A 21410-nucleotide genomic window follows, 5' to 3' on the forward strand; every position below is an offset into this window, starting at 1 on the left:
ATCGAAATTCAAGGACTTCTTACGGAATGCGATCGCACGACAGATATTCTATTACTTTAGACAATGCTCTTTGCTCTAAAGTCAAAGTCAAAGTCAAAGTCGAAGTCGAAGTTGGATGACCATAGCTTGATGTTTGATAACCAATAGTCGACTATATGTCAAGTCACGATGAGAGGTAATGAATCTACGAGTATTTGAAGTACTCCCACCCTACCCAATTGGCAATGGCGAACCAGGATATTACAGGTACCAATAGCGGGATGAGGTATTTGTAGTGATCATCTTGACATATTGGCTCTATGAATGGTACATACTATAAAAGCCACAGATACGATTAGCGTGACTATATAGCTTTTTCCGGACAGAAGGGACGTTACACGTTATGGACTCACTTGAGATGGACAATAGATATATGATATGCCGAGTAGAGCTGAGCAGATCGATACAAGGTAGAAACCGGCGGATAAGAGGTATAGCGAAATATCAGACCATGGTCGGATGGGAGGAGGTGCGAACGTGATTTTCCGGCTTGGTTGTTGGATTTGCTCATCTGTCGTATAGGCGTTGATATTGTCCACCATCTTCTCCCTCTGCTGCCTTGTCAGAGCGCTGGAATGTGTTGCTGCACAAGGTTTAGAACGCATCTCTCGACGATTTTTTTGTACTCGAGTGATGACTTAACGGTGGCCTTCGCGAGGAAATTAGCTTAGCCGTGCGGTGCGGTGACCTCCGCTTTCCACTCGTAACCTCCATCTAGCGCACAGATCTCCTTAGTTACTTTCATCGCCAAACGAAACGTCATTAACCTCTTCTGCAACTTCTAGCCTCAAATAGGCCACTAGATCGCTGAATATCATACATATCACAAGTCAAATACCAATACGAGCACAAAACGATGACATCCCTCAACCCATCTCACAACCCGTTCAAATCGTCTGCCCAAGCCGTACATCACCCTTCGTCCGAGAAGCAGCAAAGTAACTTCCCAGATAGTCTGCCCAGCGTCAATGAACATCACCATGAGGATCATAAGAAGGCAAGGAAAGAAGGGAGGAAGAGAGTCAAGCAGGCTATGCCTGTGATGCCTGATCTACGATTCGAGCAGGTAAGCTATGTTTTCGATACATGGACCAGACTCTCATGTTCTATGATAAGAACAATTTGCTGATTTTTCTGATTTTGTGTTTGTATTTTGGGACATAGTCATACCTCCTTTCCATCCGACCTTTCCTCACTCCCCGTCCGACACCTACGGCAATAGAGAAGAAAGGCCGAATCGAACAGACCAAACCTAGCGGGACGTTAGTGAAGACTGCAGATGAAGATAGGGTATTTCATTGGGGAAGACAAGTAGATGTTCAGTGGAGTAAAGTCCTTTGGGTGACATTGAGAGATCAGGTAAATCCATAATGCTTACACTGACACCAATTATACTAGAACGATCAGAAGATGCTAATATACATGTTTCGGGTGATTAGCTCGTATCACCCTTGATACAAGGTGCTTTATGGGGATGGGCGACGATCTTCCTTGCTTCTACTGGAGCAGTCCTCCGTGCGAACTTGTACCCCGAAAGTCATGTCAGACGAGGTAGAATCTCAGGTGGGCCAGGTGGGAAGGTCGATCAGTCCGGAGGAGGGAATGCTGTAGGTGGAGTTGGGTGGTGGAAGAATTGGGTAGGAAGCTTGTTTGGGGGTGTACAGAGTGCTACGGTGTAATCTACAGGATCATATCATATCATATCATAACATGTATATTATACTATTTCATGATTTATGTATAACACAAGCTACAGCACATCATGAATTGTTCAATACAACGAGCATATATGTACATGATGTGAGCAACTCCATTTCAGAAGGATGGTCCATCCCTTTCATCAATTGGGATACGACTTGTCTTTCTCAGATAAAGGCGTATACTCTGCTCCGATGATCTTAGCTAGCTCTTCAAGGTTGGTATGATCCTCTGTATTCTGCATTCTATGGATATACCAGCAAGTGCCATCTAACTCATCGAAATCGGAAATACAACGTGACAATTGGCTCAACATCAAGAGTTCAGGTTTCTCATATTTTGGTTTTAGTGAAACTCACCTTTTTCGAAGATCACCTCTCCGCCATTCTGATCATTCGGTCCTCTGACACTCTCCAGCCCATGTCCTGGTGTCTTCAGTAAATTGTGTTTGAGCGATAACCAAGTCCTGTTAAACCCTCCTCCCAATTCTGACATGTAAGTTTTCTTTTCTCCTGTACTGGGTCCTTTGAGGGTTCTACCGAAGTTGAATACCTTGTGTAGATCGAGGGAGGGACATGAGTAGATTGGATAAGGTGATGAAGTCCGGGTGAGATATGAGGGAATAGGAGAGGATGCACCGCATCCTATTATATATGCTGATTGATGTGCAACATCGAACGTATCCAGTGAAAGGAGGATATCAGTACAAGCTGAACATCGGTAAGACTGGTAGGGAAAAGAGACACCGCATTTACCTTCTGTACCTGCAGGTAAGTTTGAGGGAGGTATGGACTTGCCAAACTGATATGTGTAAGCTTGACAATTTGTGCACCCTACAATTACACCATTTTCCAATTCAGCTTGGACTAACTTGCGACGACGTTGCAATATTTGTGACATGTGGGTGTACTGACAAAGATGCCTTATGAAGATCAACACCACTCTCTTCCCTTTGATCAAGTCTCCAAAAGTCTGCTTGATCCCATCTTTGTCTACGAGTTCGACATTGCAGGCTTGTTGGATCTCTTCGAGAGTCAAAACCTGATTGGCGTCGACCATTATTCTGCAAATCTATGATGTAGTTGGTACAGTGAATTAGTAGAAGATGGATATAGATTCCGATGATCACACTATTTTCCATCAATGATGATTTTCAGATCACAACGTCTAAGGTCAAGCAGGTGTGCTTCCAAACTTGACGGTTGACGACGATCTGACTATGGATCGGATCGATAGGCGATTTAAGCGGAGCATTCAGGTTCAGTACTTGAGTATTCGACTTATGACCAAGTCTGAAAAGATTAGACCTGCTTCATGCGACTGATTGCCTGTCTACCTGTCAATTTGACCTGCAATGCATCTATCTACACTACATCCCGAATCAAGACATATCTATACGATCTGATGCATACCCATCAGGTTGTCACTTGCGACATCCCATCTCCCACTAATGGGTGTGGTATGATTTGTCCGGAACAACAACCCGCCGAACTCGTTTCCCTCGGCTAACACCGTGGATCGAGTACGGACCGAAGATGATTGTTGACTTTTACCCTGATCACGATATATATGGCAAAGAGGATGTGTATGGAAAAAGTGGATGGATGTTGTACTCGACATTTCTTCCTCTTGGGTAACTTTATAAACAGTGGGGACAGATCGAAAGCACTCAGATTGTCAAAAAAGAAAAGCAAAGAAGAAACCAAAACAGATCCGAACGATGCCCTCCTTCTCACCTTTACGTGCAGCAGCTCTCAACTTTCGAACCTCAGCTACTCGATCCATCTCGAGACGAAAACTCACCACCCATGCATCTTCCTCGATTAGGAGGATCGATCAGAGACTGATCATAGCAGGAGGAGTAGCTCTAGCTGTACCTGTAAGCTCAAGCCAAATTGCCGCCGATCGAATAAGAAGTAGGCGTGTAGATGCTGACTTTCGGAAACAATCTGTGCTAGACTTATATGTATCTGACAAGAGCGAAATTGGATTATCAGCCTGATACCGTACCAGACAAGGTCAACTCGGATGTACCTGATCAGGTGCATAGCTCAAAAGGCGGTAAGGAGGTGATCAAGATTGGGAGTAGGGAGGTGTTGGATAAGAAGGATGGGGATGAAGTTTGGGTGGTAATCAACGGGGAGGTATACAAGTGAGTAGAATGCCGGGGTATCGTTAGATCGCAGTTGGCTTCTGGTCAATAGTCACAATCACAATCACAGTCAATGACAATGAAACGAATTGTCGAATCAATCAACCAAATTATAAATCCCATATACTGACCATTTGGAATCGTTGATTCAGCGTCACCGAATTTCTAGATGAACATCCCGGAGGCCGTGAAATAATTGAAAACAACCGATCCAAAGATGTCTCCTACATATTCAACCCTCGCCATCCGTCTGATCAACTCCAGCCCGAAAACCTACCTCCCTCGGTGATTCACCTGGGTCAACTGGAAATCGAATCGGCCTATGAGAGAGAACAGCTAGCAGTCAAGATTTCCAAATCTGAGGAAGATGAACAGAATCGGATCAAGCAGAAAAGACAGGAATATGAAGAAAAGGGATTAGGAAGCATAGTGAATATGAGAGATTTCGAAGTTGCCGCGGAGGAGTTGTGCTCAAAGGTCGCTTGGGCTTATTATGCTTCTGCGGCGGATGATGAGATTAGTGAGTGCTGAATGAATAGCCTTTCTGGTCTCTGGTCATCTTGAGATTCAATCTTTGTATCATGGTTAGGCTGCTGCTCTTCATATGAGAGGTGCTGATTTGGATCTTCTCTTTGTTTTGAATAGCTAAAAACGAAAATAACTCGGATTACAAGAAGATCCGATTCAGACCTCGTGTACTTCGACCTGTCAAGGAGGTTGATACCTCAACGAAGATTTTGGGTTACGATAGTACTATACCGTTATGGATCTCACCGGCGTAAGTAGAATATCAATCAGTCGCTATGATACTCTGGAGGAAAAGTTGATTCATTGAGGTTGTGCTTGGCCTATATAGGGCAATGGCCAAACTTGGTCATCCGGATGGAGAAGTCAATCTGACAAAAGGTGCCGCCTCGACAGGTATAATACAGTGTGTAAGTTGGAGTGTCGCTCTGTATCTACAAGTCATCTCGATCTCGAAAGCTGACTTGTGATATGTCTGTCATTCAACCCAGATATCATCATTCGCCTCATGTTCCGTGGAAGAAATCACCTCCGCCCGCACATCCAACCAACCCCTTTTCTTCCAGCTCTACGTCAACTCCAAACGCCACCTCGCCGAAGAAGTCATATCCAAAGTCAACAGACTAGGTCTCAACGCGATATTACTCACCGTCGATGCGCCAGTGGGTGGAAAGAGGGAAAGGGATATAAGGGCTAAAGGGGAATTCGAAGCTCCCAAGACGGATGCGTTCGATAAACAGGGTGAGACAAAGGGTGTAGCGGAGGCGATCTTCTCTGCGGTGGATCCGGATTTGAATTGGAAAGATTTGAAATGGTTAAAGGAAAAGACAAAGTTACCTATTATCATTAAAGGTGTACAGACCGTTGAGGTGAGCTGATACTTCTTTCTTGGTACTTGATATTCAATCCGATTCAAACAAGGATCAAACTCCATCAGATCGAAGTAAGGGAGATTGTAGTACTGATTCTTTGATTTAACATATAGGACGCAGTACAAGCCTACAAACTAGGTGCGGACGGAGTGATCCTCTCAAACCACGGTGGTAGACAACTCGATACGACCGCCACGGGCTTATCGACCTTATTGGAAATCCGTCAACATGCTCCATGGCTCCTCCGACCAGCTTACAGGACACCTACAGGTCCATCTAAAGAACTAGTAGAAAATCCAGATTTGCTCGTACCGTCTGTTCCTAAAGGGGAAAAAGAGAATGAAAGGAAATTTTCGATATTTGTTGACGGAGGTATATGGAGAGGTACGGATGTGGTCAAAGCTTTATGTCTTGGGGCGGACGCTGTGGGTGTTGGAAGAGGGTTCTTGTTCGCTCAGACTGTTGCGGGTGTACAGGGGGTTGAACATGCTGTGAAGAGTGAGTTTTCATCCTTTCTACTGATAACAGATGATTCAAGGCTGATGTCGTTGAAAGTCTTCGAGAGTGAGATTCAGTCGACAATGAGATTGTTAGGTGCGAACAAGTTGGAAGATCTAAGACCAAGTATGGTAGATATCGTGAATTAATCCATGTTATTTGTATTTCGGACAAGGGAAGGGAGGGAAAAAAGTGACCATCTACATCACATGGCATTATGCATTCGCATGAGAGCATAACTGAAAGCATGACTTGACAACAACATTATTATATAAAAGCTATATCAATTATAGTCATCATCCGTACTTTACAACCCGATTGTTCATACATCCGTAAAATCACATTAAAATTAAGATCGTTCTTCAAGAGATTCAAGCTACAGCTACAACGGTACAGTCTTACACCACACATGAACAAGCATCAGCACCACTGTTTGGTTTGAGATAGAAGAAGGGATGACCTACCTCAACAATCTCAATCAATCCTCTCCCAGTCCCACTCCTAGCTATGACCCCCTGACCGAATCTAACTATAGGGAAAACCTTCATCCCCTTCTCTTCTATCACCTCGCATACTCTTCCTGAGGTAACATCCCTCACTTCGGCCCTACTGTGAGTCTCGTCGAATAACAACAAATGGGGTTGTCGGAATATCACATAGGAAGGCGTGAGATTCCATCGGAGGAAAGATCCTTTACGGAAGACTTCGCCGACTATTTTCCTCCAATTAGCATATGTACCTCGTACCCCATGGAAGACTTGAATGGACACGCGAAATGTTCAAGCACGACACTCACACTTTGTAACCCAACATGCTCCCCACTCGTACACCAACAAAAACTCGCTCTCATCCACCTGCCACATACCCATAGGCTTCGACCCACTGACCATCCTCACTACCATCGCCCGTTCAGGTATCTCATGTGGAAAGGTAGGGATAGAATTATACGTCGGATTACCAGGTTCAGCAATTACAAATGTCTTTTCGGTTACTACCGACACAGTCTGTCTGAAGAACGACAAGTCCGACGCATAGCCCGGCACAGTTATATTGCCAAATGGGCGGAAGGATGGTACACCGTATGAGGCGGAAGATGGATTGAGTAGAGGTTCATAGAAATTCAAGGTTGTTTGGTGGGAATTACGAGAATGGACGGCGTAGACCACTAATCACACCATCCTATCAGCTTATCGACATCTTGCTCGAATGGGTAGCTGGGAGACACTCACCCAATAACCTTCCCTTTGTTACACCCACTCTAGCAAAAGCGATATTATGTTCCGGAGCACTCAACCTCTGACCATCTAATCGACCCTTCGTGATCCACGTATCAGGGTTCGAGGTAGGTATCATATCTCTGAGATTATATGCCAATAGCGATCCAGATGAAGAGACAAGAAGCCATCCGAAATCAGGAACGATCGAGACCATACTTATGTGACCGGAATTGAAATTGATAAGTTGTCGAAATGCTTCTCATGCCATATCAGCTAAATCTTTCGACATGCACGAAATGACTTACTCTTCGAATCCCTTCTCCAGCCTAGCCACACACCTCTGGCAGTAGCTATAGCTATAGTCTCTCGATTGTGCCATGTGAACGTATCAGCTGCGTTGATGGGATCTTTGATCTGCGGTGGGACAGTGATACTGTGTATCGCGAAGGTCTACGACATCCTCGTCAGACAATGTGACACACTTATTATGATCGTTGTGTTCGGACTCACGCGATTGCCTTCAATATCGAATTTACGCAATGTTTTCGCACCTTCAATCTTCTCCTTCCATTCCTCCCTACGAAAGTCAGCTTGGCGATCATCTCCTTAATGTAATGCTAGCTTACCGAAGTCCTTGTGTACTATCGTGATCATCAGCACTTGGATCTTGATTCTGACGTAGGGCATCACTACCACTCACGCTGTACAAAGGGTATAAGTCCTACCATTCGCTCCACCAGAAGTAGTGATGGTGAATGGAAACATCAATCTTTCAGGTTGGAATACCGGTTCTAGCCTGAGGCAGATATACATCAGCTAATGAGCCGCCTGAACCCAAAAGGATCAACTTACATATGCGCACCAGGTCGTTTCTGGTATTTGGTCACACTGTCATACCTCCTTTCGGGTACTCCATCCGCAGATGTCAGATGAAGGAAATCAAGGTGTATCGGCTAGATACCGAACAACGAATGAGCTTTCGCTTTCCAGTAATGAGAAATTGTAAGAAACGCCAACTTACTCTTGAAACTACCACATGTTTCCCGTTCTCTTCATCTCTTGTTAAGAGGAAATAGTTGTCTAGCAAAATGGCTCGAAGATCTTGCCTGTAAACAAAAGCAGTGAGCTTTGTATCTTGTGACTGGACGATGGATTAAGCTCACCATCCATGCCAGTTCGTCTCGCTCCTAACCCTCCTGAAGACATATCCCATATGCACCAAAGTACGTTTCGGATCAGCTATATCAAGTTCCTGAATCATTACATCTGGTCAGCAGTGTTCAGCTGTATTTTGATGTGGAAACAAGAAAATAATGATTCCATACAGAACGAGCTCGATAAGTGTTGCATGTCAGACAAGACTCACGACCACCTCTCCTTTCTTGAACAACAACCTCTCAGCGGTATTCCATAACTTTATCTTATTCTCTGCGCTTTCTATACCAGGTTGAGTGGACCTGACTACCCCTTGTAGTATCTCCATGGCGGTAGGTATATCTTCTTTGTCTGGATGATCGGGCGGAGTAACTTTGTAAAGCGCTTCGAGAACTAGCAGGATACGTGGTAGGCGAGTAACGGGTCTAGACAGGAATACGGACTGCCGATACCATCCGGAACATCGTCAGTCTGTCGATACAGGTAGCCATTGATGTCGATGAAATTTAGGAAACTTACAATATCCCTCCTTCTAGTGAGGTCATAAGTGTTCCTCTGTGAAAGAAAAGCTCTAAATGGTGGGTTTCGTTCTTGTTCTCTGCGAACTCTGGCTTCAGCAAATGGATAGTTCTTCATATACTATAATCGATATCGATACGTCAGTTATTGATCAAGACCAACAGAAAGCTGAAGAGAACAACTGACCGATTCGTATAGCTCTACGATTTCTAACAATGTACCAAGCAGTATATCGGTAGCGGTGGTCATCTATCCCTATCAATCAGCATGGGCGGAATTTGACGGTTATATGTTAACAGCTCACCAGCGGCCATTCATGTCTTTGTCTCTCCATCAACCTGCCCAACAGTCTGACATGCGCATGATATATCTGCTGAGAAGTACTGAACACTTCAGCTATAAATGCATGAAGTCGAGATTCGGGTGATAACAGTGGCGGATCGTATTCTCTCAATGGCTGGATGAAGACCTAAAAGAAATTTCATTCGTCAGATTTTCGTTTATCACAGGAGTCAACCTTTTATCATTCTGGTTGTCCCGCACAACTGAAAGGTTGTGAGAAAAAGATGGCAATTCAACGAAGAGCAATGCCAACCTACCTCACAGACAGTCTTCATATCCCTCACATACTCCCTCTCACCTTTAATCATCTCCCACCATAACCCCTGTCTTTTCAGTTCCTCTTTACTTAACGAATCGCTCAGTGTCCTATCTACCAATTCGTACCATTCCGGATTAGGGTTCCTCAGCATACCCGACTCAGAGGGTGTGGGGAGTGTCGGTGAGAGGGGGGATAAGGGAGCTGCGTGGGAGTTGGTCGAAGGGGTATGTGTGTGTCCTGAGTCGGATGTCGAGGTACTTTGATAGGCCAGTAGCATCGCGTAGGAATCGTCGGGAAGTAATTGAGCAGGAGGTGAGGGTGCGGTCTGACCACGTAGATGTCAGTAAGATGTTGCTTGGAAGAAGAAAAAACAGAGGAAGAGACAAGACTGGCTAACCCCTGCGTTCTCGAGTAGTTCAGCAACTTCGTTTCCTGGCGTGGTATTCTGTGAAGTCTGATTTGATGATCTTAGATTCGAACGTGATCCAGAGCCAGATCGAGACAAATCACTCTGAGATACCGCAGGCTACCAAATATCAATCACAATCGCATTAAGCACACCTCGATAAAGTCCCTTGTCTGACGTTGAGCTCACTCACTGTGGCTCTCAATCTAGCAGTTCCAACAATACTAGGATCCACCCAACTATACGCGTCAACCCTTCCATCATCACTTTCTTCTTCTTCCTCCCAATCTACTTCCCCATCTTGACTATTCGTAATCCCTATCTGGGGTGTATCAGAGGTTCTTCTTGGGGATTGGTCCGATGAGACTCTAATTCTGACATCCTGGTATGGTGTCGCTTCTAGGTGCGAATAATCGCCGTATATACTGGTGGTATGACCATTATGATTATCCGTGCTGCCGATTTGCGTCTCATGATCGTCTATACTGCTTGTGCCGTTTCCGACTTTCCGTCGAGCATGAGCAGCCAGACTCCATGGTCTGAGCTTCTTCAATCCCTTGAGTTTAGGTGAAGTCTGAGAAGGTGATTTGTTAAGGGAAGATGTGGAAGATGATGGTCCAGCTGCTGTTGGACCAGGACGGAGGTGTGTACTGGATTGTGTTATTGACATCGAGGGATATTACTAGGCCAAATCACAAGTCTCGATTCGAGATTCTTCTTGGCTTGCTATTGGTGTAAAGTCATAGGATGGTGATTACCATGAAACGGAATGTCTTACTTGTTAGTGAGATAAAGAATGGGAATAGGTTATATGTTGTTGACTCTGCTGTTTGAGCTATGTCGTCACACAGCATCTAGCAAGAGTGAGAATGATTGACTGATCGGCTAAATCTAACCTTAAAACATCCTATTACAAAACAGTCTAATCCGCCTTGGCATTGCTGCGCGCGTTGATTACAGATTGATTACAACATCACCCCGTCCTGAATCCAGTGCTGGAATCATCAGTGTAAGTGGGTGACTACCATTCCACTTGGTTCATCGCATAGAGGTTGAGTTATGGTAAAGATACATATGATTCCTCACTTCTTAGTTTTGGAGTTGAGATTATGCTACATACTTGATTGTACTACTTCGTGATTAATCAGAATGGATGGGATGGGATGAAATAATCCAATTATCGCCTAACTTCGAATCCACTTGAACCGCCCAAAGCTGTCTTTATCTCCTCTTCACTTGCATTCTGTTTGTTCTGGATCAATTCCACATTATGAACCTCAGCTGCTGAAGGACCTTGAGAGAGGAACGATTGACTGATGTCCAATCGAACGATTCAGCTTGCAAGTACTGCTATTCCATGCAAGCGTTTTTGGGAGGAATGATAGGAGATGAGCTGGACATACAATTGCTTGATCTTATCTGCTGGTCCGACAGCTACACCCTGTACACTGGAATCATCGTGATTGTATACATGCCCTTTCAGACCGAGCTTTTGGGCTCTATTTTCAGCCATCTCAATTAGCCTCTTCGCACCAACAGTCCGGTTTGGCTTTGACTCACTCTTTCTGGGTGTATGAACGGAAGTTTACGCCCTACCGATACAAACACAAAATATCAGCCTTGATGCCCACATACTTTGGATCCTGCAATGATGCATGGAATGGGTTGAGCATACCTGAACATCACCGGTACTATCGTGGTTGCAGTATCACTCATGTCAGTCATCTTGGGTATCGACTGAAGGAGGGAAGACGGAAGACATACACTTTGAATTGGATGAGGGTTTGACTCATCTTTCTCAATATGCTTGTGAATCGCAGTTTGACAGTTTCACTCCTTGAGGTGTCGTTGAATTGCTTTGATCGTCAAGTATCCCTCATCCACTGTAATTTGAGGAATGGAAGAAAGGAGAAAAGAAGATCAGTACGACCGAATAGACCCGTATGAACATCTTTCGGTTACTGCGTTATCTCCTCGTCCCGGTTGGATCCATCTTCGACTCGGAGGATGATATTCAAATCTCAGTCAATCTCACAACAAAAACAACATCAACATCTATAACAACAACATTAACATTACCATTGGCACTTGAAGATTATAGTACACAACGGATATACTCGACTATACATGCCCACAAATCATATATAAGACGAAACCATGCGAATACCACACATCCCTACTAGCCTCTCTTCCAACCACCTTACCCAGTCTATCCTTGTCCCCTCAGTCAGAAAAGCATCGACCAATTCGACCAATACAGATTGGGTAACATGGTTGAAGAGGGGTGCGTCGACTGAGAGCGGAGGTCCATCTGGGAAATGTCTCCTATTTGCTGGACTCGTAAGGATCTTTCTTACCTTCTCTCTCCTTTCCCTTTATGAAATACACTGCTTCATCTACCTTGGGTTTGTCGAGATTACTGATTGTGGTTCAAATGTCATTATGTAGGGCTCATACCCCCATACACCAATCGCACCTACTCCATCATCGTTGAGGGTATGGGACGAAGCTTCAGAAGCTCTCTTATCTCCCGATGCTACGATAGGGTACGAGACGAGGGGGATGGGTGATGCGGGGTTGAAGCAGGTCAAAGGGTGGATGAGGGGTTGGGTTGAAGGGAGGAGTCTAGTGAGTGGTCTTCCATATCAGTCCAGAAACGATACGGGTAATGTACTGGCTACCTAAGAAGCCTTATGCCCCGATGTACTAGCGGGAGGATCGTCACTGATATCATTGGAAAAATTATAGGAAGAACTGATGAAACGACCCGACGTAACTGCCGCATTCATCCTTTCATCCTCGATAGCCATCCTAGCTTCCGCCCAGGAGAAGATGGGAAGTCCGACTTTGTTACCTGAAGGTACGACCCATCTTGCCGGACATGGATTCATAGGTACTCTGACTGCTTTGGTGGCTAGTGGGAGGTTAGATTTAGGTACTGGAGTGAGATTAGCTGTGAGTATAATTTCTGCCTTGTGCATTGTACTATCACTGCCTTGATGTTTTTGGACTGACAACCTGATTAAAAATGAACAGAGGATATACGCCTCTCTTCCACCATCTCCACCTCAGACATACCCCCGCTCACATCTCACCACTGTCCTTTCCGCCCGTCATTTCCACTCCTTATCCTCTCCATCATACTTTGTCCCTCCGCCACCTCCCCCACCAGCATCAGAGGAAGATGACCCATTCCCACCTGTGACATCTACCGAGTCCGAGGCTGAATCTTCCTCCACGCCATTAAAGCGCCGGAGGGCGATGCAATTGATCTTGGATGAGATACACAGTTTGCAGAGAGACTGGGAGAGGGAGAACGAGATTACTGGAAGTGGAGGAACGATAGGTCCAAGGCAGGAATGGGCAAGTGCAGGGATAATTAATAGTTCGAAGGTGTTGGTAGTTACGGTGAGTCAGGATTTCCTGGACTATCCATTCTGCCTTGAGTCAAGAATGGTGCATACTTACTCATGGTGATTTTGTTGGATTGGCTTGAATAGGGAACCCACCACGCAGTTTTACAGGTGATAGAGAGATTACAGCAGTTGAACCTTGCCAATCCAGTGATGGACGTAGCCATGCCGTGAGTACAGTGCGGTTCATAAGTCATAGATTACATCCAGAAAGGGTCGCAATAAATTTTTCGCTGACCATATAAAATGCATCCTAATTGCAGATGTCCATACCATACAAAATTGATGACTCACGCTATACCCAAGTTCCGCGACGTGTTAGAAAGATGTTATTTCGAAAATTCAAAACCTGATGGACCGATCGTCTTGGATCCTATGACTACTCATCCTGTAAGTGGGGATCTCGAAATGGCTCACCATTCACTCATGATGAATCGTCGATTCCAAGTGAAATGAATTCAAGCTGACTTTTAATCCTTCAACTAAATAGATAACAAATCCCTCTTACGCACTCTTACCTCACCTAACAGGCCAATTGAGATGGCACAAAACACTTTACCGCCTATACTCCCAGCCTATACCGGCTGTGAGCCATTTCCAGACTGTTGGTAAAGGTGCGAAAGGATTGGGTATAATGTTAAGAGGAGAAATCAAAAAGAGACCTCAGGGGTCTACACCGATAAGTATATCAGAGTTGATAAGTGGGGATACGAAAGAGGAGAAAGAGAGGAAAGATAGGATAGAGGGGGCTATGAGGAAACTGAATGAACAGAGGAGGAAGTCGAGTTGATCGTTAGATGAGATGAGGTTTGATAGTGGATAGGTAAGAGTGAGAATAGCAGGGATGATCGTCGATCTTCGTTATTATATATGTCCGAATGGGGGATTTGCTTATCAAAGTAAAGTGGTGAAGAGGGAGAGAAGAATGAGTATGAGGGTAGATCTCCTTCTATCCATGGGACTATTATTGATATTATCATCAATCAACCACCATACCACGTTGTATATAAATTGACGAACAATGTATTTGTATGACATGACGGTAAGTCTCAAGGCGCCGACACATCTACCGTATCTTTCAGAGAGATCGATGCATGCATATCGTAACTTCTTTACTTCTAATCTACCATATCAACCTATCAAAGGGAAAAATCATCGTATATATCAACCCAATTCTAAATGAACTTCACGAACTCAAATATCTATAATATAAACACTACAAGGGAAAAAGAAAGTCTATACAAACGGAACCTGCTCAAAACCTCCGGACTAAGGAATCAAACGGAAAAAGCCACAGCGAGATGAGGCTTGCCTAATCTAAGATTGAGGAGCAGATACATTCTCGACGGTACCATTCGCACCCTCTCCTACAGCTTGAGCTTCCTGTTCAGCCTTGAGCTGCAACGGCAGACAAAACAAGTATGAGCTATGTTCCCATGTGTGAAGGGAGGCGAGTTGTGAACGTAGCTCACCTTAGCAGCGTTAACGTAGTTATAGATCTCCTCAATAACGGGCTTAGCGTGATCCTGCAAGCATAGCATCATTAGTCACGTTCCCATGAGAGGTGCGAGAAAGTGATAACTCACCTTGACGTAAGCAGCGAGCTTGTTGGATTTATCTTGGATACTTGCATCTTTGGCGAAGACGATTTCTTTCAAGTCACCGGTCACTTTACCGACTCCCTATGTGCGTGTACATGGTTGAGCAAAGGTCTACGTTTCAAAAAGAGAAGAGTAGGGGGAGGGAGAAGAAGTAACTTCATCCTGCTAATTGACGGAACTGTGGATTTTCTGGAGGATGCTGGTAACCTAGACTTACATTGATCAAAGTAGCAGGAAGGTTCTGACCATGTTCCGCAAGATGTCTCAATTGTTCCAAGAGGGAATGAGCGAGATCTTGAGAAGTGTGAACGGTAGCTACGGCTCGTGAGCTGATGGCAGAGTTGATTTGAGAGGTCTTGTCGAGGATGTCAATGAGGACAGGTTGAGCAGAGGCGATGTATGGGTGGATTTGCTACAATGGATTGATAACATCAGTATATCACCAAATAACAAATGTGTTTGACTTCTGCTATATAAACTGGGAAAGTAGTGTCAAACGGCAACATTTCTAGGACTCACACCATCGTAAATTCCTTTAGCTTGTTTGACCACTACCAAATCTTGTGTAGGGGTTTTGAAAGGGTCTATGCAATAATTGCTATTAGCCTTCATTCTGCACTCAGGCGCAGCTAGCAACTTACAAGGGAAAGTAGCTTCGGCTCTATCAAAGCTATTATCCCCATAATCTTCATTAGCTTGACTTCAGACATGCAATAGAATGACAGCTGACTCACGTAGCTACGGCGAGACCATCCGCAGATTCCAAGATGGGTTTAGTCCTGACAAGAACGGGAGTAGCGACTTCATATGACTCTGTGAATAGAAGAATCACATATAAGCTTGGACATAACTCAATGCATGAAGATATAGCTTACTATTGGCAAGGGCAAGGGCGGTTGCATAGAGTTTAGCGGTGTATTCGTTCGATTGAAGGACTTGTCTGCGATGCATTACAACCGGGAAGCTACTTTCTCGCTGCTGCAGAGTGGATCCTAACGGATAACTTACTGAGCGTAGGTCACCGAGTCGTGGACTACTGGGACACCATCGAGTTTACCAACGATCTTGAAGTCTGTTCAAAGATGTAGCAATACGATTAGTACTGTTTTTCCAATATGACGGGGATAGTTGGTCGAGCATCAACTTACTTGGAACTTCGGTGGTAGTAGGAGCAGAAGCAGGGGCGGAAGCGGTAGTGGCCATCTTATCTATCTCTTGTGGTTTCTGTAAATTGATTTGAGTATATAATGAAGTCTGACTGAACGTGCATGCAAATCAATAGATTAGCTTGATCCGCAACGATAACATAGTATAACGGGGAGATTGGAGATTGAGATGGTATCCACTCCAAGAGTAGAGATGGAAGTGAGCGTGGGAAATGATCTCTCTCACGTCTTGAGCTGTGCGGTCAATACCAATGGATAAGACGATAAGATTGGATGTCGTACTTCTACAGAGAACGATACGGTAGGATAAAAAGTGGATAGGGAAAACATGATGTGATGTACATGTTACGAAACAAACAATACGAGTGGAATAAAACAAGTAAACAATGCGAATTCAAGGAATGAACAGGATGTCCCAACTGGAGTACCGTTCTTTCGTTCTCCAACGATTAATAAGGACGGAAATAGAAATCAAAATAAAACACCTCTTATCTCTTATCTGGATCATGAGGAAACTCTAGAGTACTCACGTTCGTGAGCTATACCGTGACTGTAACGATACGATGCTAATGTTTTCACTAGCGAAGTAAGGTAAGACGATAAAGAGTATAGATGTGAACGTGGAAAGAGACGTTTATCAAGAATTAGAGAAAGAGTAAACGTTTGAGTTTGAATTGAAGTCTTCTTTGCTTTGGAAAAAACCTCTCACACCAGCACTTTAGACGGTTACATCACTGGGATCCATTGCCGGCATACTATAATAATACCCTTAAAATGAAAAACCCTGAGTGGCAAATTCACAATAACATCACCTATATGGTACTGACTGGTATTGCGTGAGAAATGGGAACGCATGAGGTGATTCTCACTACAAGTGCTAGCAGGTATCACTTAAACTAGAAGCTGTGTACTGCACTGGTATATCTCGCAGGCCTCGTAAAAGAGGCCTGGAATTCGTATGTCAACAATCCTAACAGTGCTAAATCGGATGACGCGAGATAAGCAAATTTACCTGACCTGAGAAGAGCCCAACAACGTACGAAGCTTATCTCTGGATCCTCTTTTTTTCCCTGAGGTGACAGTTGACTGCCGTTATTCATTCTCATTCACATGTCTTTTCAAGTAAACTAGCCATCTGAAACCTGGTTCACTGTCAGAGTGGGAAACATGTTCTCAGCAACGTTCTCAGATTAATCGAGGCTAGTGAAGCTTACGAGTTCCAGAAAGAGACACGCACAACGAAGCACGGGAGATAACGGAATGAGTATGAGTATGAATGCTTGACGCCACCGATAAAATTAGGGGTCCAAACCGGTTATCAAGATGCGAATTTGCAGAAGTCAAGAGAATCAAAGGGTTCCTTCGACTCTGTTCCAGCGACAATCCATGAGCGATGCCAAGACTTGTAAGTTCTTACAAACGAAGCGAAGTTTGTGTCGCATGGCAAAAGCTTTTCCATGCCACTTCGACCGGTTAATATACTCGGCTACATTCAATCACTACATATAAACGCATCAAGCACAATTACTGGTTGGTGACTGATTCCAAAGGATGGACATTATAGACAGACGCATCGTCTCGTATTGCAGTGCATCTGCAAAGAAGATACATGTTTTCCTCACATGGTCCTCATATCGGATAGACTACCTCTTCCTCTTCTTAGCTGACCCCTCTTCATCCCCACCTCCAAAAAGCGCCATGATCTTCTTCCGTTCCCTCGCGGAATTAGCATCCACATACTTGACCTGTACGCTCTCTTCCACCGTCCCGTTGTTCATACTGATATCTCCATCTCCATCTGTGCTGATATCTACGGGCGTACCGTCCGCTGCCATATATGATATATCCACGCCTTGCGATTGGGGTGAGGGAGGTGCGGAGAATTTTGATGCGGCCGGTGAAACGCTATTCAATGGTGAACGGGTATTCTGATGAAAAGCACCGTATGATTAGCTATACGACTGACCCACATCTCAACTTCTGCATTCGACTCGTTGCATCCGACTTCATCATGATAGGAGTGAAAGGAAAGGGACGTTCTCGTTGCATACTCACCTTGATCCTCGCACTGGGTCTAGCCCGTCTGACCAATCTTCCCTTCCCTCCCTGACCATTCGAGTCCCTCTCCGCTAACTGCCTCAGCGCCTCAGTCATATTCCCAGCTTTACCTCCTAGACTACTCATCGAAGCTGCTCTTTCACCTAGCGCTGCGCCGGCATGATGATTCTCAGATTTCCCCATTTGTTCAAGAGGTATAGACTCATTCGGTACAGGTGCAGAAGAGAATCTCGACAACTTGTCTTTCTCTTTCTCTTTTTCGAGTTTCACCAATGAGGTATCTGATTCCGGTTGAGCAAGATTCAGTATCCTTTCTGTCTCTTGTTTAGGTGGTGATAGAACATTCTCAACGGTACTCGCACGATTTCCATTCATTATGGACGAAGTCGAAGTTGTCGAAGGATCATCGATATGTGTAGGGGAGGGTTTGAGCATTCTTGATGGCGATAGTCCAAGAGCCCCTTGTGAGGTTGTCGTAGCTGTGGGCTTCTGATTGGCAGATGATGAAGGTCGTAGTGCAAAATCACCATTATCTGGAAGATCAGACATCGTAGATAGGTTTGCAGTCAGATCGCTAGTCCTGGTTTTATCCAATGCTTTAGATACTACGTTCCCTACTCATCAGCTCATACTTCTCATCACGAGTCTGGCGGCTAAGACGTACCTGCAACGTTGGATGCAAGTTCGTGCTGATCTTCAGGCTCGATCTGACCCGAACGTCCCATGGCTATCAACCATGATTCTTTCATTACTTTGACTCCCCATTCTCTGGCCTTATCAACCTTCTGCCCAGTGGTAGCGACAGTGATCAAATGGGATGTCTGGCGATTCAGCTTGACTGACAGTGTTCCACCTATAAGAACGAAAAGATGAGCTACATTGATAACGTGATTGGGTTTATAGCTTACCTATCGCTCTGAGCAACCTCCTCATGTACACAGTATTCTCAGCTGAGAATCCGGAAAGATGGACATTCAATTTTGATGCGCCTATTCGATAGTCAGCACAAGGTCCGACTGCAGCATTGTTGGCTTCAATGAGACATACCAGGGATAGGCATAGGAGCCGGTAACGGTCTAAAAACAATATGCTTATCTGGCGATAACAATCTCTCTTCAAAACAGCATCCCTCTACCCAGCATTCTGTAACTACGATCGTTCCCTCATCGTTATGGCTCAGCTGAGGCCGTATTTCCGAACATCTGCACAGAGTGTAAGTTGGTAATAGCAAAAGAATGGGAGAATTGTTTATGAGAAATTCACTTACAATCTGACGATAATATAATCTACCTTTTCACCCTCTATTCTTTTCTCATCCGTCACCAAGACACCACCATGCTGCTTCAGGGCATTTTCTAGCCCATCACATTGTTCTCTTATCACATGACTGAATTTTATACCTTCGAAAAACCGTTTCGGCGCACCTGCAGGTTCATCCTGCTGATTCATTATAGCTTGAGATGTAGGGGGCATCAAGGAAGGCGGTTTCTCGGCATTTGAGGTGATTTTGGAAGTCGGAGCAGGGAGGGTGGTAGCGAATGATGTGGAACGTGATACATGTAGTAAAGAGGGTTTGCGATCAAGCTCAGTCTTGGATTCATCGACTAATTTCTGTTTGCGAGGCGATACAGATCTTTTGGTGACGGAAGTTTCTCTGTTGGGCTTGACACCTGTCGTGGACACTAGTTCAGTGACTAGCGTGCTAATCGATTCCCGTTTACGCTTTCGTATCACTGCTGGCTCGTTGTTGTCCACCGCATCTGCTCCTGGTCCCGATACTACTTCTGTAGAAGGTTTCTTATCCGTCGGTAATCTCACTCTACCGTTCAACACATCCTCTAAGGGAAATCAGAAGAAATCAGCATCAATGTCGGGTTAAAATCCCATGTTTCAGGTAGAAAAGTGTGGAGTCGATGAATAGAAAAGAGAATTTTTACGTACCCGCTACCACCTTTCCACCTCTTCTGGGTTTTCTAGCATCATACCAATCCTCTTTCCATCTCCCATTATAAGCCACACAATCCCATATCCACTCTTCATAGACAATCTTCATCTCTTCTTCGTCTGTCCTCACACCTTTCCTCTTCCTAGCTTCTAATTCGGCTATCTCCCTCAAAGCCCATTTCACTTTCTCGGAAGAACGAGGTTCATTAGTTGGTTTGGCCGATATTAGATGCGTGCATGTCCGATCTAGATCTTTAGAGTATTTTCCGCCGTATTGTTCGATGTACTTGATTAACTGTTTACGACGATCCACTATTATGCATCACATTGTAAGATTAGCTTGTAACAATAGACGACTGCTGGGTGACATGGTATGAAGGATGTTAATTCTACGTACAAGGTTCTATACCTGACATGGCGATTTTTAATCCTACAAAAGGTAATAATCGATGCTCCTCCTGATCCGCCTCGTTGTCCAGTTCGTCCCCGTTCAGCCACTGCGAATGAGCATCTTCGATCCACGAGGGCGTCATTACCGGTAGATTGTGTTCGACCGCATACTTACATCACACATGTCAGCTAAGCTACGCTCAATGATTTGCAAGCTGTACTCACAAGATACTTTGGTGATCCGTATCCTACAGCTACAACATGCGTCACATGTATCGTCAAAGCATTCTCGACCGTTGCTCCAAGCTCTTTAGCTAACGCTGCTAGTGCGGGCTGTAATAAACATCAGATTACTCAGCTGAATGTCCTCAAAGAGATAAGGATAAGTGGGGTACAGCTAAGACTCACTTTGTTCTCTACTCCTGTGAATGTTATCGTGACACCTTTCCAAGGTTTTGAATTCCTTCTTAGCGCAGCCGTCGAACTCTCTTCATCTGTTCAAAAGAATATGAGCAATAAGCTGGACCGCTGTGCGAGGACCGTCAGCAAGATATAGCCTACCTTCAGCATCTGCTAGAGCCCTCCTCATGATCTCCTCATCGATCTTATTGATAGGTGAAGCCTCCCTCGTCTTTCGTGATGACCCAGCTGGGGCAGGTCGAATTTTGACCTGTGGGACCTTGGTGGATAGATGCCCGCGTCGGTTCATTTTGGGAGGGATCTTGTTGGTGTGACCAAGAAGGGTCGTTGTACTGCTTTGATCGGGTATTGATGTATTGAGATAGGTCTGGTATTCCGCCGGCTGTGGTGAGATGGGCTGTTATGATCGTGAATGCTATATACACAGAGGAAGGCGGAGAGATGATGATGAGAAAGAGTGATAGGTCGATGAACGCGAGTGAGAGTGTACGAGAGTACGAAATGAAAACATTGACAAATACCCACAAATACCATGGACTGATCCGCTCAGACGCGTCCAAACATACCGTGCCTGAAGATTGATCCCGTCTTCGAGAAGTACCAAGTGAGTATAATCAAATGACAGAATTGGAATGGTATGATGAATGAGGTCAGAACACCTACAAAGGGAGAAGAAACAGCAAAATCAACAGCTACCCCCTTCCTCTTTCTTCTTCCAAAAGATTATCGCTCACAC

General features: G+C 44.7%; 9 protein-coding genes across 9 annotated transcripts; 3 read left to right on the forward strand and 6 right to left on the reverse strand.

Moving 5' to 3' along the window:
• Positions 1 to 184: 184 nt before the first annotated feature.
• Positions 185 to 581, reverse strand: L199_008442 (uncharacterized protein; the record flags this gene model as incomplete). The annotated part of the gene is made up of 2 exons (XM_064894122.1): positions 185 to 313; positions 393 to 581. The coding sequence occupies 2 exons, from the start codon at positions 579 to 581 to the stop codon at positions 185 to 187; spliced, it is 318 nt and encodes a 105-aa protein (XP_064750194.1).
• A 314-nt stretch (positions 582 to 895) lies between these two features.
• On the forward strand, positions 896 to 1718 carry L199_008443 (uncharacterized protein; the record flags this gene model as incomplete). Its single annotated transcript, XM_064894123.1, has 3 exons — positions 896 to 1105; positions 1204 to 1398; positions 1479 to 1718. The coding sequence occupies 3 exons, from the start codon at positions 896 to 898 to the stop codon at positions 1716 to 1718; spliced, it is 645 nt and encodes a 214-aa protein (XP_064750195.1).
• A 161-nt stretch (positions 1719 to 1879) lies between these two features.
• L199_008444 (uncharacterized protein) lies at positions 1880 to 2796 on the reverse strand (the record flags this gene model as incomplete). The annotated part of the gene is made up of 4 exons (XM_064894124.1): positions 1880 to 2007; positions 2097 to 2393; positions 2493 to 2570; positions 2652 to 2796. 4 exons carry the CDS (start codon positions 2794 to 2796, stop codon positions 1880 to 1882), a joined length of 648 nt encoding a protein of 215 aa, XP_064750196.1.
• Positions 2797 to 3457: 661 nt separating this feature from the next.
• L199_008445 (uncharacterized protein) lies at positions 3458 to 5933 on the forward strand (the record flags this gene model as incomplete). The annotated part of the gene is made up of 8 exons (XM_064894125.1): positions 3458 to 3616; positions 3696 to 3889; positions 4042 to 4409; positions 4535 to 4667; positions 4746 to 4824; positions 4906 to 5283; positions 5400 to 5784; positions 5842 to 5933. 8 exons carry the CDS (start codon positions 3458 to 3460, stop codon positions 5931 to 5933), a joined length of 1788 nt encoding a protein of 595 aa, XP_064750197.1.
• Positions 5934 to 6166: 233 nt separating this feature from the next.
• L199_008446 (uncharacterized protein) lies at positions 6167 to 10352 on the reverse strand (the record flags this gene model as incomplete). Its single annotated transcript, XM_064894126.1, has 17 exons — positions 6167 to 6181; positions 6249 to 6496; positions 6581 to 6949; positions 7014 to 7256; positions 7307 to 7451; positions 7512 to 7578; positions 7702 to 7797; positions 7854 to 7954; positions 8023 to 8107; positions 8165 to 8253; positions 8368 to 8598; positions 8676 to 8795; positions 8862 to 8924; positions 8980 to 9144; positions 9275 to 9601; positions 9674 to 9802; positions 9876 to 10352. 17 exons carry the CDS (start codon positions 10350 to 10352, stop codon positions 6167 to 6169), a joined length of 2970 nt encoding a protein of 989 aa, XP_064750198.1.
• A 507-nt stretch (positions 10353 to 10859) lies between these two features.
• On the reverse strand, positions 10860 to 11475 carry L199_008447 (uncharacterized protein; the record flags this gene model as incomplete). The annotated part of the gene is made up of 5 exons (XM_064894127.1): positions 10860 to 10995; positions 11086 to 11181; positions 11243 to 11274; positions 11358 to 11373; positions 11447 to 11475. The coding sequence occupies 5 exons, from the start codon at positions 11473 to 11475 to the stop codon at positions 10860 to 10862; spliced, it is 309 nt and encodes a 102-aa protein (XP_064750199.1).
• Positions 11476 to 11839: 364 nt separating this feature from the next.
• L199_008448 (uncharacterized protein) lies at positions 11840 to 13885 on the forward strand (the record flags this gene model as incomplete). The annotated part of the gene is made up of 7 exons (XM_064894128.1): positions 11840 to 12022; positions 12131 to 12310; positions 12431 to 12637; positions 12719 to 13090; positions 13183 to 13265; positions 13359 to 13485; positions 13586 to 13885. 7 exons carry the CDS (start codon positions 11840 to 11842, stop codon positions 13883 to 13885), a joined length of 1452 nt encoding a protein of 483 aa, XP_064750200.1.
• A 527-nt stretch (positions 13886 to 14412) lies between these two features.
• Positions 14413 to 15899, reverse strand: L199_008449 (uncharacterized protein; the record flags this gene model as incomplete). Its single annotated transcript, XM_064894129.1, has 10 exons — positions 14413 to 14493; positions 14568 to 14621; positions 14682 to 14777; positions 14914 to 15108; positions 15216 to 15280; positions 15338 to 15366; positions 15431 to 15509; positions 15572 to 15636; positions 15705 to 15768; positions 15845 to 15899. The coding sequence occupies 10 exons, from the start codon at positions 15897 to 15899 to the stop codon at positions 14413 to 14415; spliced, it is 783 nt and encodes a 260-aa protein (XP_064750201.1).
• A 1606-nt stretch (positions 15900 to 17505) lies between these two features.
• Positions 17506 to 20963, reverse strand: L199_008450 (uncharacterized protein; the record flags this gene model as incomplete). Its single annotated transcript, XM_064894130.1, has 11 exons — positions 17506 to 17790; positions 17918 to 18525; positions 18585 to 18773; positions 18829 to 18909; positions 18968 to 19122; positions 19188 to 19758; positions 19862 to 20176; positions 20262 to 20424; positions 20480 to 20587; positions 20663 to 20748; positions 20816 to 20963. The coding sequence occupies 11 exons, from the start codon at positions 20961 to 20963 to the stop codon at positions 17506 to 17508; spliced, it is 2709 nt and encodes a 902-aa protein (XP_064750202.1).
• Positions 20964 to 21410: the final 447 nt, after the last annotated feature.

The sequence above is a fragment of the Kwoniella botswanensis genome, chromosome 3 (genome assembly GCF_036426115.1).
Source record: "Kwoniella botswanensis chromosome 3, complete sequence".
Lineage (NCBI taxonomy): Eukaryota > Fungi > Basidiomycota > Tremellomycetes > Tremellales > Cryptococcaceae > Kwoniella > Kwoniella botswanensis.